The sequence below is a fragment of the Crocuta crocuta genome, unplaced genomic scaffold, assembly GCF_008692635.1.
Source record: "Crocuta crocuta isolate KB4526 unplaced genomic scaffold, BGI_CrCroc_1.0 scaffold59, whole genome shotgun sequence".
NCBI classification, from domain to species: Eukaryota; Metazoa; Chordata; class Mammalia; order Carnivora; family Hyaenidae; genus Crocuta; species Crocuta crocuta.
Genome location: NW_027551578.1, coordinates 2,059,328 through 2,077,202, shown reverse-complemented (window position 1 = coordinate 2,077,202; position 17,875 = coordinate 2,059,328). Strand labels below are relative to the sequence as shown.

The window sequence follows — 17,875 nt, the reverse complement described above, 5'->3', positions numbered from 1 at the left end:
TGTTCACTGAAACATTCTGCACTGTGCTCATAACTACTGTCAAATACCTAGAGAACTGGGCAATTTTGAAGCAGCCACCGAGAGCTTTCAGAAGGCGCTGTTGCTCAACCAAAATCATGTCCAGACCCTGCAGCTGCGGGGAATGATGCTCTATCACCACGGCAGCCTGCAGGAGGCCCTTAAGAACTTCAAGGTGAGCAGCCATACGTGAGAGGCACTGTAGACAGTTCTTGGAATGGTCTCCCCCGGCCCCCTTTTTTTTAACTGTTTATTTACTTTGAGAGGGAGAGAGGGAATCCCAAGCAGGCTCCACACTGTCTGTGCAGAGCCTGATGGAGAGCTTGATCCCATGATCTGCATACATCATGATCTGTACTCAAATCGAGTCAGATGCTGGACGGGCTGAGCCACCCAGGTACCCTGGGATCATTCAACAAAATGTAGTGAAATGACTAGAGAGGAGGGCCAAGAATAATGTTTGTACCTCAACAAAAAGAAAGATAAAAAAACCCACTGCTGTGTCCTATAGTCTGATTTACAGAGAGTGTACTTGGTCTGATTTAGCCTGGAGGGAAAGCTCTTCTACCCCCAGATTGAAGAATAAAGCCCGTAAGAGTTTCCTGCAACCGTATTGATGCTAACAGGGTATTTTCTCCCTCCGTGCCTTAGCGGTGTCTGCAGCTAGAACCCTATAACGAGGTGTGCCAGTATATGAAAGGACTCAGCCATGTTGCCATGGGACAGTTTTATGAAGGAATAAAAGCGCAGACCAAAGTTATGCTAAATGACCCTCTTCCAGGCCAGAAGGCTAGCCCAGAGTATCTGAAAGTGAAATATCTCCGAGGTAAGTCACAGAGTTGCTGAAACGTTGACTTTTGATGCCCAGAGCCGTGTACATCATATTGCTGGTGTCTCTTATTTCGTACGAGATGGCTGAGTCTCAGAGGCACTAGGTGACGCGAACACAGCCACCCCTTGGTGGACTGGATAAGGCCCCTGTCTTCTAAAGACCAGCCCCACTTCCCATGGATTCTTTTCTCTCTAAAGTTAAAAAAAATTTTTTTACTGCAGTCAAAAAAAACCTATGTTTGGAGCTAAATGTGCCAGTCTGGGCATCGATGGGTCGCATCACATCTGGTCGAGAGACCCAGGAGTAATAGGAAAGTAACGTTTTCTGAGGGTTTTGCTGTGAAGTGTAAACTCGGTAGCTTTGATGTATCTCCTTCATGTCAGAATTCTCATCTACTTTGGAGACATTCATTTGGGGTGAGGAAGAAAGCGGAGCTTTATGTCATCTTTTGCTTAGTCAGAACCTCACCGTTTTTCTGCTAGACGCAACAGTATTTTTGCTTTTGTTGTTTTTCTCATTTTGTTTTATGCTTTTTAAAAAAATTTTAATGTTTTATTTATTTCTAAGAGAGAGACAGCGCGAACAGGGGAAGATCAGAGAGAGAGGGAGATACAGAATCTGAAACAGGCTCCAGGCTCTGAGCTGTCAGCACAGAGCCCGACGCAGGGCTTGAACCCACGAACCGTGAGATCGTGACCTGAGCTGAAGTCGGACGCTTAACCGACTGAGCCACCCAGGCGCCCCTCTCGTTTTATTTTAAAGTGGATTTTTTTTTAATTGAAGCATGCTTAACATACATTAGATTTGTTTCAGACACACAGTGCAATGATTCGACAATTCTGTGCACTGTCAGTGCTCGTCACAATAACATTTTTGTTGTTCATGCAGAGCTCAGATCTTCACTCCCCTTTTTCTTCTTTCCTTTGTCATCATGCAGCCTCTCATACCACTGCTGCCCAACTGTAAATAATTAGGAGCCCTACAGTTTTAAGTTTTTAGTAGTCACATTAAAAAAGTAAAAATGAACAGGTGGAATTAATTTTAATAATACATTTTATTTGATTCGGTGCATGCATAATATCAGTCCAACCTGTAATTACTATGAAAACACTATTCATTAATAAATCTAAGGATTTATTAATTATTAATTAAAATATCTAAATCCTTAGACTTAGATATTTTACATTTTTTTTACTAAGTTTGTAAAATGTGTATATTTTATACTTAGAGTACAACTTTTTATACTTACATTGGATGTAAAATTTTTATTGGAAGTTCTTTTCTTTCTTTTTTTTTTTTTACTTCTTTTTAGTTTTTTAGAGAGGAAGGGGGAAGGGAGGAGGGAGGGAGAGAATCCCAAGCAGGCTCCATGATACCAGCATGGAGCTCAACATGGGGCTAGAACTCAAGAAAACTGTGAGATCATGACCTGAGCCAAAATCAAGAGTCATGCTTAACTGATTGAGCCACCCAGGCACCCTGAATTTTTGCTGGAAATTCTTAATTTGAAATCCTGCTTTGTAGAATTTAAAGTTGAAAAAGTAGATTCATACATGTGTGTTGTCCCAAATATCCTGAAGTTTTCTAATAATTGAATCACATATCAGTTTTTAAGTTTAGATGAGTTAAATTAACATTTAAAATGCAGTTCCTCGGCTACAGTGGCCACATTTTAAGTGTTCACTAGCTAGGTGGCTAGGGGCTGCCTACTGGACGGCGTAGCTGCTCACTCTCTACGATTTCCTCTTGTTTCCTGGGTTAATAGAACATGGGAGCTGTAGACCGAAGGAGGGCCACTCCACATCCTGGTCTTTTTCCACACTGCTTCTGTAGAGATAAGCAGCAGTCAGTTGGTGAAATCATATACACAGTCAGTTGATTCATATCCGTTGACAGGGAACCAGGCTCTGACACTGAACTTGAATTCTCAGACTCTGCAGCTAACAAGTGATACCTTTGGTGGTGTTCATGGAAAGATGATTAAAATGTAGCCAAAGTGGACCCTGCTTGGCTGGCCTCTATTTGACCCTGGTAACCTGAGTTACCCTGTATCATGTAATAATAGCGACTTACTAAAATTTGGACTCTTCATTTAGAAATCTCAGGATTAACAGTTTGTTACAGAGCATTTGGGCTGATAGCCAGCAATAAAAAATACTTCCTGAGCAATATTTGGATGTGTCAGATTTCATCTCCTATCTGCAGAGTATTCTCGGTATCTGTCAAATTTCATCTCCTATCTGCAGAGTATTCTCGGTATCTTCACGCACACCTTGATACTCCCCTTACGGAATATAACATTGATGTGGATCTGCCTGGAAGCTTTAAAGACCACTGGGCTAAAAATCTGCCCTTTCTCATAGAAGACTATGAAGAGCAGCCAGGATTACAGCCCCACATAAAGTAAGTGCTTTCAGTAAAAATGACTTTTTGTTTTTTGCTTCCTCACGACTGAACTATGAGCTTATCATGATATCTCATGCTCAGTAAATGGCTTTCTAGCCATGTCTCTCAGGTACTTATTTTGTATTTGATGTGTCTGCAAATATTTCTTTTAGTTTATACGGCACCTTGAAACTTACCTTTGGACATCACCTCTGCTGCTAGCCTGACCTTCCCTGCTAATTGTATGCAGCCTTCAAACTTCAAACGCACTTGCAGTTGTTGATATGCATTATTATTACCATGTTACTTAAAAAAAAATTTTTTTATGTTGTATTTATTTTCGAGAGAGAGAGATCATGAGTGGGAGAAGGCCAGAGAGAGAGAGAGAGAGGGAGACACAGAATTGGAAGGAGGCTCCAGGCTCTGAGCTGTCAGCACAGAGCCTGACGCAGGGCTTGAACCCTCAAGCTGTGAGATCATGACCTGAGCTGAAATCAGATGCTTAATCGACTGAGCCAACCAGCCGCCTCTACCATGTTACTTTTAAAACAAATTACTGAAAGCCAAAAGTTTGAAATTACACTGTTGGTCAACTACTGATGCATTATGGTGAAACATATATGCTAAAGGAGTATCCCATTACAAAAACAATTAGAATAGAAATTAATTTCTAGAAGTCTAGCAATGCCTTAAGAATTAAGAAAAATCTGCAAAGATCAATACCCTCCCACTCTAAAAAGAAGGAAAAGCAGGGGTGGGGGGGGGCGGAGATTCAAACTAGAGTGGTGAATGATAAGCACATTTGAAAGGCAAAAAGTGTCCTGGAGGTACAGGCATCTAACAGCCACTGCAATAGAATGCCTTGAGGTCTAGGCAAGATGGGCTTGCTAAACTTTTTTAAGGAGCTAAAGTGGTCCCATATCGGGGCACCATATTCACAGGATCTCAACAAAAGCAAGTGCAAATCCTGCATGGAAAGAAAGTAGTGCCAACTTGGGGACCAAGTATTCCCACAGATTAAGATCATTAGAATGAGAGTCAAAAACCAAGATCACCAAAACCATATGTCAAAATCAACAGGAATAACAAATAACGGACTTAGCCTCTCAATGAATTCAAGTATTGGAATTGTTGAATACCAAATGAACTATTTAAAGAAATTATGAAGAAATAAGAAACATGAGCAATAAATAAGAGACTATCAAAAATGACCAGGGAGAGTAAAAATAAATTGAAAGCTTTAAGAATGGAAAATACTGAAATGAAGAATTCAGTATGTAAGCTAAATAGCAAATTCGACATAGTCAAGAGAAGCTTGCTTCATTGGAAGGTAGAGCACTAGGAATTATCTAGACCGTGGCACAGAGAGTCCAGGTGTTAGAAAGCATGAGAGATAGAAGATGTGGAAGATGTAAGAATGTCTAATTGAAATCTTATGAGAAGAGAATGGAGGAGAGACAGTTTTTGAAGAAATAATGGCTAATAATTTCCCAGAACTAAGGAACTATAAATCCATAGATATTTTAAAAAGCTGGATAAATGACAAACAAATCCATATCCAGACACATAAGAAGAAAAATTTTTAAACAGAAAAATCCTATCACCTACTTACGGTCAATAATTGGGCTGACTATAAACCTTTTAACATCAGAATGGCAGCTAGAATATAATAGACTGTCCTCAAAGTGCTGCAAGAAAAAAAGTAACTTTCAGCCTAATTCTGTACCCAGCAAAACTATCTTTTATGAATAAAGACCAAATAAATATATACTTGGATAATCAAAAATTGAATTAACCATCAACTGCCATTCACTAAAAATCTTCTCAGGCATGTAATCAAAGAGAAAAGTAGTTGAGGTCAGGCAGGATTTGAGATACAAGAAGGAATAATGAGAAAAAAATGATAAACATGATAAATTGGTAAATCTAAATAAGTATTGTCTATATAAAATAATATCTGGTTTGGGGGCTTTATAAAACGGATAGAAATAAAATACTGGGCAGAATAGCAAGTAAGTTGAGAGACAGTCAGAATTAAAGTATTCTAAGGGAATATGGGTTAAATATTATATTGAAGCTTTAAGTTATACATAAATATTTAAAATATCTAGAGTAAGTACTAAAAGTTAGAAACAAAACGTATAGCTTCTATATTAGTAGAAAAGTAAAAGAAGAATAAGATCTAAAATCAACCAGGAAAGGGGGGAAGGAGAGGGAGGCATAAAAAAGTGGGGCAAATAAAAAGAAAACAGTAAGAGTAGGTTGACATAATCCAGATATGTTAATAATGACAGTAAATATAAATGAATTTTTAAATGTCAAAAGATAGACATAGTAGGATTTGAATTTTTTTTTTTTTTTTTTAGTTTATTTTTGAGAGAGAGAGAGAGACAGAGTTTGAGTCAGGAAGGGGCAGAGAGAGAGAGAGGAAGACACAGAATCTGAAGCAGGCCGTGGGCTCTGAGCTGTCAGCACAGAGCCAGATGAGGAGCTCAAACCCACAAACTGCGAGATTATGACCTGAGCCGAAGTCAGACACTTAACCTCTGAGCCACCCAGGTGCCTTTGAATGTTTTACAAATCCAGTTAAATGCTTTTTACAAGAGATGTGTAATGCATAAGGACACAGAAAGATTGAAAATAAAGGAATGGAAAAAATTCTGCATGGGAAACACTAAAAGATTCCTGATGTAGGTATGTTTATATTAATGGATTTGATTTTTTTTTAATTACTGAGAACAAAGATTATTATTACATAAGGACAGAGGTTCAAATCTCCAGGAAAGATATAAATTTAAACTTATATGCACCTAATACAAGAACTTTAAAATTGATAGATATACACAGAGAAATCAATAAACTCAGTATCCTAATGAGAGATTCTAATTTTTGATAAGTGAAACACACACACAAACTGGTAAAGATTGAGACTTTCTGAACATCATGATTAATGGACTTGACCTATTCGTCTGCTATAAAACTGTGTACCCAATAATCAAAGAATACATAGTCTTTTCAAGTACACCTCAGTTGCTTATTATGCATATTTAAATACATTTCAGATAATTGGTGTTATAGTTGACTGCAGTATGATTAAACATAAAGAAAAAAATTCTCATTATTTGGAAGTTTAAAAGCACACATATTGAAATACAGTTTAAAGATAAAATCCACACTGAAGATTTGAATATACTTTAAAAAAAAAAGATGAAAACTCCACATACCAATACTTGTGGAAGCAGTGAAACTGTTTTTGTAAAAAACAGTATCTTTAGATGTTATACTAGAGGGGAGCCTAGGTGGCTCAGTAGTTCAGTGTCTGACTCTTGATTTTAGCTCAGGTCTTGATCCCAGGGTTGTGGGATCGAACCCCATGTTGGGCTTCGTGCTAAGCGTGGAGCCTGCTTCAGATTCTCTCTCTGTCTGTCTTTCCCTCTGCTCCTCCCCTGTTCTCGCAGTGTCTAAAATAGAATAGAATAGAATTACATACTAGAAAAAGCAAGTTAATAGATAAGTATAAAAATTAAGGAGTAGGAAAAAAAAACAAAGAAAACAGAAAGAAGGAAAAATAAAGCTGAAGAGAGAAATTAGTGCAAACTAAATGTAAAATAAACTTTTGTCAAAGTTAAAATTTTGTCTTTGTTTACTAATAGGAATTTCTGGGGAGATTGATTTCTTTAATGAAAATAAGTAAAAACTCAAACTATTAGAAATTATAAAAAGAAAAATAACCACAGATGTGCCAATATTAAAATGCCAAGGATGCCATGGAAATTTACATGCAATTAAATTTAAACACCCCAAAAATAAATGGACTGATTCCTAGTAAGTCACAATTTATCAAACTAACTTGAGGAGAAATAAAAAGCCTGAATAGTTCTATAATTAGTAAAGATATTGAACTGGTATTTATTTTTAAAAATTTTTTAATGTTTGTTTTTGAGAGATAGAAGCATGTGCGCTTGCAAGTTGGGGAGGGGCAGAGAGAGAGGGAGACAGAGGATCCAAAGCGGGCTCTAAGCTGACAGCAGAGAGCCTGCCCCATGTGGGGCTCAAACTCATAAACCCTGAGATCACGAACTGAGCCAAAGTCAAATGCTTAACTGACTGAACCGCCCAGTTGCCCCTTGAATTGGTATTTAAAAGTATCCCCACTAGGGGCGCCTGGGTGGCTTAGTCGGTTAAGCGTCCGACTTCCGCTTAGGTCATGATCTTGCAGTTCGTGGGATTGAGCCCCGCGTCAGGCTCTGTGCTGACTGGCAGCTCAGAGCCTGGAGCCAATTTCAGAGTCTGTATCTCCCTCTCTCTCTGACCCTCCACTGCTCACGCTGTCTCTCTCTCTCTCCTAGAAATAAATAAAAAATATTAAAAAAAAAAAAAAGTATCCCCACTTAACACCAAAATCACCAAGCCCGAATGATATCACAGAAGTGTTCTATCAGACTTTTAGGAGAATAGAAGGTTAATATGCCCAAATCATTTTGTGAGCCTAATAGAACAATGATGGCAAACCTGACAATGATTGTACACAAAAGGAAAATTAGGGGCCATTCTTACTCTTCAGTGCGGATGTAAGAATCCTACGCAATATATCGGTAAACCAAACTCACCTGTGTATAGGAAAGATAATATCATACCAAACTGGGTTTTTCCTAGGAATACAAAGGTGATCTAATTCAGAAAATGTATACTAATTTCCAGTTAATAGATTAAAGGAGAAAAACCACATTAATTATGCCAACAGATACAGAAAAACAAGTAGAAGAAAAAATAACCATCTATACTTATTAAAAAGATAAAAACTCTTACTTGGAAAACGACAAGACAATAGTCCTCCCCCCTTAGGTGGGGGGATGTGTCCCAGGACCCCCAGTGGATGCCCGAAACTGTGGCTAGAACTGAACCCTGTGTATACAGTTGACTCTTGAACAATATGGGTTTGAACCACACAGATTCACTTTTTTGTGCATTTTTTGGGATAAATGCTGGTACAGTACTGTAAATGTATTTTCTCTTTCTATGATTTTCTTAATAATGTTTTCTTTAGCTCAGTTTATTATCAAAACACAGGAGAGAAAACAAAGAAAAATACTAGGTTCAAGAATAAGATATTCAGTAATACCAATGGGTCAGTTCTCTACAAATTAATTTTAGAGTCAATAAAATGCCATTCCAAATCCCAACAGTTTTTTGAGGAACTTGATAAACTAATTCTATAAATTGTATGGGAGAACAAAGGACCAAGAGTACTCAGGTTACTCCTGAAGAAAGTAGCCCCCAGGCTTTCAGGGCAGGGTTCTTTCTACCAGACAGCGAGGCTTAACATAGTAATGAAGATAGAGTGATATTGGAGCAAGCATGGCCAGGTAGACCAAAGGATTACAATAGAGAGCTTAGAAGCATTTATCTAGAGAGCCTAGATTTTTTTTTTTTTTTTTTTTTTAATTTTAAAGCACAAGTAGGGGAGAGGGGCAGAGAGAGAATCTTAAGCTGGCTCCACCCACAGCGTGGAGCCTGACATGAGTTCGGTCCCGTGGCCCTACTATCATGACCTGAGCCAACATCAAGAGTTGGACACTCAACCAGCTGAGCCACCCAAGCACCCCTAGAGAGCCTAGATAAATGGCAAAGGTAGACCACAGATCAGAGAGGAACTCATCTACACGTGGGAGTGCAACAGTCAGTTTTGTCATATGGATAAAAATAAAATGGATTTTTATGATGGTGTAGATATGATCCAGTTCTGGACAGATGAAAGTCTTAAATATGAATGGTAAATTTTTTTAAAATTTTAAGTGAAAATAGAAGTGAATAGTTTCATGATTTTAAGGTAGAAAAGGATTTCTTCACGCTCACAAAGCACAGACGTTAGAAAATTTCGTCTATGTTGAACCTAAGGAATAATAAATAAATTAGACTATGTCTAACCTAAGGAATGTTCTTCAACAAAAGATACCGTAAACAGTGAGAAGATAAGTTCAAACTGTGAAAAAGCACTTGCAGCCTGTAAACTGATTATCCAAAATCAGTATGCAGAATTTATGAAAAATTTCTACAAATTAAAAAGTAAAAGTCAAACACTCAGTAAAAAATTGTGCAAAAGACATGAACAAGGGGGAAGCATGGATGGCAAATGAATATATGAAAAGCTGCTTTGGTTCCTCAATACATAAGATTGCATTCCTCACCCACTAAGTGAACAAATATCAGGAAGTCTGATAGTAGTAATATTGACCCATAGGGGGTCAAGGAGAATTTTTATATATGCCTGGTGAGAGTTTACATTGCTGTAACCACTTTGGCCAGCAGTTTGTCATTATCTTATAAAACTGAACATTTGTATATCCTACAGTCTTATAATTTTTCCACCATGTGTGTTCAGTTGTGAACATATCCAACAGGAGATCTGAACCAGACTGTCAATAGTAGTGTCTGTTGAGTGAAATCAGCCTAAATGTCCATAAGCAGAACAATGGATGAAAGCAATACTGCCACGCAATGGGATATTATAGGACTTTATAAACAGGTAGCCTGTATGACAGTGTAGATTAATCTTAAAAGTATAGTGTTGAGTAAAAACAGCAAGTCAGTAAACTACAATGTTGTATCATTTTTCCCGTAAAGTTCAAAAGCAAAACTATAGAATATATTGTTTAGAGACATATGTTTGTAACCTATTTTTTTTTAAGTTTATTTATTTTGAGAGGAAGAGAAAGAGCATGCGTAGGGAGGGGCGGTAAGGGAGAATGAGAATCTCAAGCAGGCTCCGCACTGTCAGCATAAAGCCTGACGTGGGGCTTGAACTCACAGCTGTGAGATCATGACCTGAGCTAAAATCACGAGTTGGACAGTTAACCAGAGCCTCTCAGGCATCCCTGTAACCTGTTTTTTAAAAAGAAAAAGGTAAGGGGATCGTGAACCTAGATTTCAAGATAAGTTCTCTGTTGCTGGGAGCCAGGAGGATGGGAGGGGAGAGTAGCCTACAGAGCACCCGGGTGACTCAGTCAGTTGAACATCTGACTCTTGATTTCAGCTCAGGCCATGATCTCAGGGTTTAGGAGATGGAGCCCTGAGTCAGCTTCTGCACTGACAGCAGGGAGCCTGCTCAAGATTCTTTTTCTCCTCTCTCTGCCTCTCCCCTGCTCACATGCATGCACTTACACTCTCCCTCTCAAAATAAAAATAAACAAATGTAAAAAAAAATATTTAAAAAAGTAGCATACAAATAAAATGACATAATTGTTCTAATTGGCTTTTTTAAGTTTATCTTTGAGAGAGAGACAGAGCATGAGCAGGGGAGGGGGAGAAAGAGGGAGACACAGAATCTGAAGCAGGCTCCAAGCTCTATGCTGATGGCACAGAGCTCAATGCAGGGCTCGAACTCACGAACCATGAGATCATGACCTGAGACGAAACCGGACGCTTCCCCGAGTGAGCCACCTAGGCGCCCCTAATTGCCCTAGTTCTTTTTTTTTTTTTTTTTAATGTATTATTTATTTCTGAGAGAGATCAGGGGAGGGGCAGAGAGAGAGATACAGAATCTGAAGCAGGCTCCAGGCTCTGAGCTAGCTGTCAGCACAGGGCCTGACGCGGGGCTCGAGCCCAGGAACCGTGAGATCATGACCTGAGCCGAAGTCGGACACTTAACCGACTGAGCCACCCAAGCGCCCCTGCTCTAGTTCTTAAATTCGGTGATGAGGTTGTATGCTTTTGTATATATCAATTATCATATAATCAAAAGTAATAGAAAGAAGAGATTGCTTGAAGAGGGTATATATATTCTCTACCACCCCATTTCAGAGAAATACCTACGTGCAGAGAAGCACGACCGTAGCAGGCCTCCACTGCTGTCCCTGGAGAAGTCTGCTTGCAAGGCTGCCCCGGGGTGGCGTGTGGGAACTTGGATTTCAGGAGGGTTCCCATCACGCCCCGAATTGATAAGAGAGGCTCACTGTGCACCACAGCTGCTTGTACAAACAATATGACTTATGGTAAACACTTGCCTTGCCTCTGGGTATTTGGAATTTGAGTAATTCCCAGGCAGAGGCTGCTTACATGATCAGCTTCTGATAAAAACTCTGGGCACTGAGTGTCTAATGAGCTTCCTGGTTAGCATTTCACACAGCGGGGCGGGGGTGGGGGGGGGTCTAATCCCATGTGTCTCCCCTGGGACAGGACCCTTGGAAGCTTGCACCTGGTTTCCTCTAGACTTCGCCCCATGAGCTTTTCCCCTTTGAGGATTGTGCCTGTGTCCTTCTGCTGTGATAAATCACAGCCATGAGTACAACTGTGGAGTCCTGTGAGCCCTCCCCGTGAATTATGGAACCTAAGGGTGGTCCTGGCTTCCTCTACATAACCTGTAACCTAAGATTACAAACTCTGTTACGCAGACTTCAGGCAGGTTAGCAGCCAAACAATTAATAGCAGTCACCCAGGCCATTGCGAGTATCCTTGGTCTAATACAGCCTGGGGCAGGGGTGGGGGCAGAGATTTGGTTGCTTATTGATAAAGGCAGGCCATGCAGGTTATGTATCCTGGGGAAGTGTATATAAGGCAAATAATGGGTCACAGGTGCCTTCTAAATTGCACTCTAGTTATCAGTGTTGCTCACAAGCATGTGATGGTAATTGTGCGCACACACTCGTAAAGATTCTTCTCATTTGTGTATGGCTGAGTGCCAAGCACTGAGCTAAAGATTCTGTGGTCCTAGGGTTCTCGATCGGTTTTGCAGTGGAGGAAGAGACTGCTCTTCAGGGGAAATTGGATTGTAAATTGTTGTAAAGTCCCTAACTGCAGATGCCGTGTTTCTTCCAGAGACGTGTTACATCAGAATTTTGAGAGTTATAAGCCCGAGGTACAAGAGCTGATCTGTGTAGCTGATCGTTTGGGATCACTGATGCAGTATGAAACACCTGGCTTCCTGCCAAACAAGAGAATCCACAGAGGTATCCTGACACCATCCAAAAACGGAAATCTTTCTGACATAAGAGCAAGGATTGTCAAACCGTGTTGCACTTTAAAAACAAAACAAAACAAAACAAAACATTGTGCCAACTCATAAGTCTCCATTTGATCCGGACAAAACTGTAGAGACTCATTCACACTGAATTTCTGAAAGACTGCTTCCCGTGTGGCCGTGGTGCTGTCGCCACTGTGTAGATGTAGAATACGGGTCTTCAGTGGCTCTGGATCTGATAGCTTGTCCACGGGAGCGGTTTGCTTAGTGTGGGAGCGACAGAGAATTTGAACCTCCAGTTGCTTTGGAGGCAGAGCTGGGAGGAGACAACTTGCAGGGGGGGTGCCTCTAATTTCCTCTGAAAGATGTTCATTTTATTAGGACCGTCATGGTTGTAACGTGTCTCTGGTCTCATTAAATCAGCAGCACGCACAGTTCTTTCCCAGTACGGTGACTCAGGTTATCCCTGAGACTCTGCAGAGTAGGTGAACATCAGGCCCCCGGAAGTGTACTGACAAACCCCTGTCTTCTCAATACCTCCTTCTTTTAGCCATGGGCTTGGCAGCGCTGGAAGTCATGCAAGCTGTGCAGCGCACGTGGACCAACTCGAAAGTGCGGATGAATGGGAAGACACGGCTGATGCAATGGAGAGACATGTTTGACATTGCAGTAAAGTGGAGACGGTAACGAATGAAACTCCCACCTAAATGAAAATAAACCAAAAGTGTCATCATTGTAAAGTAAGAGAAGCCTCCTCTAGCGAACAGGTGGTTATGAACAGGGTAGCCGACGTACCGCGTTACACGAGTCTCGGCAGATCTGTTTTGTTACACTCTGGTCACCACGATGTGGCTCCCGTCTGTCCCACACAACACCATTACGGGAGCCTCGACGGTGGTCCTGACACTGTCCCTTTCATCCCTATGACTTATTCATTCCATAACAGGAAGACTGTACCTCCCCCCGAGTTAACAGGTTTCAAATCCCATTTTGTTTACTAACAATACGCCTTGTACGCTACATTTTCCTCTCTACGGTTTGTCAGAAATTGCTGGCATCATGATACGTTGAAATACATTGAGCTGATGTTTACGAAATATTACTGTCAAGTTTTCTAGCATACTTTTAAACGAAGCATTTTCGTTTCTTTGAAAGAATGTTACTATCTCGGGTGTACTTGTGAATGAACTGTCGTGTACTAGTCCCTTGATAGTTAAAGTGTGTGCCTAGCTAACCAGCTACAGCTTGGGCGGAGCTACTTATATTCATGGATGTGAGAAAACTATTGCTCTTCCAGTAAACCCATACTGACCTCCTTCTTGGTCCAATTGGAACATTTATTTGAAGTTAGCAGGTTGGCGTGGGACTGTTAGATGTACTGGGGTCGGCAGGCTGGTGTGGGACTGTTAGATGTACTGGGGTCGGCAGGCTGGTGTGGGACTGTTAGATGTACTGGGCTGAGCACTTGCTTTCTCCCGCCTTTGCAAAGGCTCCCCATGTGTTCTTGTTCATGTTCTTGAACATTTCTAGGTTTTGTAAGGTGTCCATCTTTAACCAGCTCTGGTTTCCAGGATCGCCGACCCGGACCAGCCAGTGCTGTGGTTAGACCAGATGCCAGCACGGAGTCTTAGCAGAGGTTTTAACAACCACATCAATTTAATCAGGTAGGAACCCATTGTGCATTGTTCCTGTTTTCTCGGGACTTTGTTCTGAATAAACAGGTCGTGGAGACTGTGGACGAATGACCCTTGCTCCTCTCCCAGGAACTTTCTTACAGGGGCACGCACAGATTAGCTCTGCACCTGCGGGGTCCTGCCTGCACTCTTTAGGGCGAGCCCAGCTACAGGAAGAAATGCAGGGCATGTCATACTTCCCTCTCCAGGAAGACTGCCAGAGTTTTACCTAGAATGTCCATCTTTAAAAGGTCTTAACACATTCTAGAAAGTAATTGTACAGAGACCATTACATTTACCATAATATCCCGATCGTGTTGCGTGGCTCATATAATTCTTGGACAGGAATTAGGTGGGGGAAGGGCTCCCCCCATCCCATCCCCAACACCCCAGCATACAGAGGGTTTGGATCAGTACCACTCTGGTAACTAAGCCTTCCTGAAAGCGTGAGCCAGGGAAAAAGGAGAGCTTGTGTTTTGTGCAGAGGCTCTGCAAGTTAGGGACAGGCGTAGCGAGCCACCTTCGTGTGCTTAGCCACCCTCTAAATAAGTGATGAACAAACGCTAAAGAACATCGGCTTCAAGGGGAGCCGTGAATTTGCTTTCAGATGAAATTAACAACTGCGGTATTTGGGTCACATGTAAAATGCTTCTACTTCCAGAAGCCCGAATCAAGAAAATATCGTTTTGTATGACTCTGACATTTAAGTTTAGTGGAAATGTCAGTTATATATATATATATGTTTTTTACTATCTAGAAAATAAATTTCTTTTCCTTTTGGGACTTGGTATTCTTGTTTATTACAAAATAATTTGTGACATTTATAGATTCCACTAGATTTAATTGATGGCTGCTGTGAGTGTGCTGTGCTGCGTGATGGTGGTGTAGGAGTGAAATACAGAAGCTCTTAGCTTAGTGAAGATAGACTGGTGAACTGCTGTGTGGTATGTTGAGGGTAATGGTGGTCACGTGTATAGGATGGCAGGGGTCACAGAAAAGGGGTGCCCAGTCCAGCCCTTAGGTGATGCGTGGGCTGGTTGGGAAGATGGATAGCAGAGAGGTGGGTGAGGCATGGACCCACGAGTGAGTCAGGAATGGTCAGAAAAGTGTGACTAATTCACTATGACTGGTGATTAGTTGGCAATGAAGGGAGTATTAGGAATTGAGGCTTGAGGGGCACCTGGATGGCTCAGTTGGTTAAGCAGTTAAGCGTCTGAGCTCAGCTCGGGTCACGATCTTGCGGTTTGTGAGTTCAAGTCCCGTGTCGGGCTCTGTGCTGACGGCTCGGCACCTGGAGCCTACTTCGGATTCGGTGTCTCCTTCTCTCCCTTGGCCCTTCCTCTGCCTGTGCTCTCTCTCTCTTTCTCTGAAAAATAAATAAACATTAAAAAAAAAAAAAAAAGGAATTGGTGCTTGAAAGGCAGGCAGGCAGAGACCAAAGTGTAAAACCTTCTTTCAAAATATAAGTAACTTTATACACCCTTTAAGGCTTCTCTTTTATCTGCTAAGGATCATGGAGAGCTATTCAGAGACTATTCAGAGACTGTAAGCAGAGACATGACAGAGTGGATTTGCACACTCACATGACCACTTTGACCATGGGTGGTGGAATAGGTGAGAGCGGGTGGTGGCCCTGGAGGGAAGCAAAGTGGTTGGAAAATCATGTAACAGTTCAGGTGAACAAGTATGGAAGTGAGGGGGAGCGGAAGAGATGGATGTTGAGAATGCAGGATCGGGAGCACTGATGCTGGGCTAGAAATGGGGGAGAGCATAGGGACCCACAGGGAGGCAGTCTCCTCTCCGGCTCGGGGGCATGGTCCTTCCAGTAGGCCAGGTGACAACAGGACAGAAAGGAGATGGCCACATTTGGGGGCTGGCGCTGGGGGAGGGAGTGACTTCCTGTGCAGAGTTATGAAAGAACCTGAGGTTTGAGAGGTCTGTAGGGAATCTGGGGAGCGATGCCCAGGGAGCGGTTGGGTGTGCAGCGTGTTGCACATGCGTGTGCCAGTTGGATGCGTACATCAGCATGTTGGCTGTACGTGAAGTTCTGGGAGAGAGTTTGAAAACTAGGAGGTGGGGACGGAAATGTGAGTAAAATATTTCATAGTTTTTTTAAATTTTATTTTTTGAGAGAAAGAGAGACAAAGCACTAGTAGGAGAGGGGCAGAGAGAGACAGAGAGAGGGAGACACAGAATCTGAAGTAGGCTCCAGGCTCTGAGCTGCCAGCACAGAGCACAATGTGGGGCTCAAACCCATGAACCGTGAGATCGGGACCTGAGCCAAAGTCGGACGCTTAACCAATGGAGCCACCGAGGCGCCCGGAGTAAAATAATATTTAGAGTGGGCTATGGGAGAATCAAAGGAGAGGAGAAAAAAGTCCAGGGATTCATGAAGGAAATTGGCATAAAAAGTCTGACCGTCATAGAAGTACTTGAGGAGTTTTCTTCCCATTTTGGTATCTCCGGGCCTGAGTTTGGTGCCTCTCCTACCAGGAAAAGCTGCAAGAGCTAACAGATGATTCTGCCAAGATACTTGTTTGCTTCTTCCCCTCACTGGTTACAAACAAGCAGTTTCCAGATTTTTTTGCTACGTTATTCTCATAGCTCTCTTACTGTTCTTTTGAGTTAACTTGGAAGGTAGATGTTGTTTCCAATACATTCCTTTGTAAAAAGATTCTTAATTGTTTTTTTCTTTCAGGGGCCAGGTGATTAACATGAGATACCTGGAATATTTTGAGAAAATCCTTCATTTTATTAAAGATAGAATTCTGGTTTATCACGGGTAATCCTTCAATTTTCTTTTTCACAGTACTTGCTCGCTTTGAGAGTGTACAGTAGTCGTATTTGTGAACTTGAAAACTAAGCCTCTTGACAGACCAAACAGTCTATCAAATGTTGACGTAGTATTTGGAGTCATAAAGCCTTTCAGTAATGATGTACCATCCTTCTTTTTCTTTACAGAATCCCTGAAATGTTTTAATCTTACAATATTGTGGCTTTTCTCATCTCGTTCCTCTGAAAAGCAGGACGTTTCTTTGAATTTCTTTATTAGGGATTTCAGCCGTAATGCTAATTCTCTCTCACCTGAATATAAAATTGGTATAAAAACCTAGCAGGATTTTATACTTCCATTTGAGCAACTGTAGAAAGGAAAAAAACAAAACAAACAAAAACATTCACTTCTAATTTCAGAGTTGGCCTAGGAGAATCAAGGCTTCATGACCAAACTAAGATGCATGCATGCATATACGACCACTGGCTGTCAGTCTGGTCTGCTTCTCCCTGTTTTACCTTCTAGATGGGCTTCTGTCTGTTTTCTTAATTCTCATCTGCGGCCCCAAATTCATTAGGATTAAACCCTCCCAATATTTAGAAACTTTTGTTCTGGCCCACCATTTTGAATATTGAGGATTTATGTAAGTTAAAGATAATAGCAATTAATATATTTAATTATTACATTTCTGCATTCACTTTAATTGCTGTCTTCCTCTTTCTCTATCTGTTTCTCTCTTTAAGAGCTAATAATCCTAAAGGACTGTTGGAAGTTCGAGAGGCTCTGGAAAAGGTGCACAAAGTTGAAGACCTCCTGCCAATTATGAAGGTAAGTTTATCATCAGAATCCTGGTAGGTGTTTTGGGGGAAAAAACAGAACCAGAGCACTTTTTAAAAAAGAACTCATAGCTGTTACGTGCATGTTTCTTAATATTATGCTAGAAGCATTTTAAAATTATAAGCATTCTACCTGAAAACACTAATGTAAACACACTCTGAATAATAACCCAAATCACATAAAACACAGGCATCAGTCTCAAACATAAAAACGAATCTGTGAGGAAGCAGTTGATCTAGGAAACGGAAGGACACTTAAAAGTATACACTGTTGAATTCTGCTTCTGGCCACAGTGGAGTACCTGACACTTGACCGCTTTCCCACACCATAAGTTATAAAACTCAACAAAGTACAAGGCCACTGTCTTCAAGTGTGTCACAAGACTGTGAGTTTTGAGAAAC

General features: G+C 41.1%; 1 protein-coding gene across 1 annotated transcript in view; it reads left to right on the top strand.

The window, feature by feature from the left end:
- The window catches only part of TTC13 (tetratricopeptide repeat domain 13), an 86,226-nt gene that overhangs the window by 50,118 nt on the left and 18,233 nt on the right, over positions 1-17,875 (top strand). The window contains exons 12-19 of the mRNA XM_077751687.1: positions 52-193; positions 670-844; positions 3,097-3,253; positions 12,050-12,180; positions 12,742-12,874; positions 13,763-13,855; positions 16,563-16,646; positions 17,381-17,465. Of these exons, the coding sequence (XP_077607813.1) occupies positions 52-193; positions 670-844; positions 3,097-3,253; positions 12,050-12,180; positions 12,742-12,874; positions 13,763-13,855; positions 16,563-16,646; positions 17,381-17,465 (1,000 nt within the window). The remainder of the gene's footprint in view (positions 1-51; positions 194-669; positions 845-3,096; positions 3,254-12,049; positions 12,181-12,741; positions 12,875-13,762; positions 13,856-16,562; positions 16,647-17,380; positions 17,466-17,875) is intronic.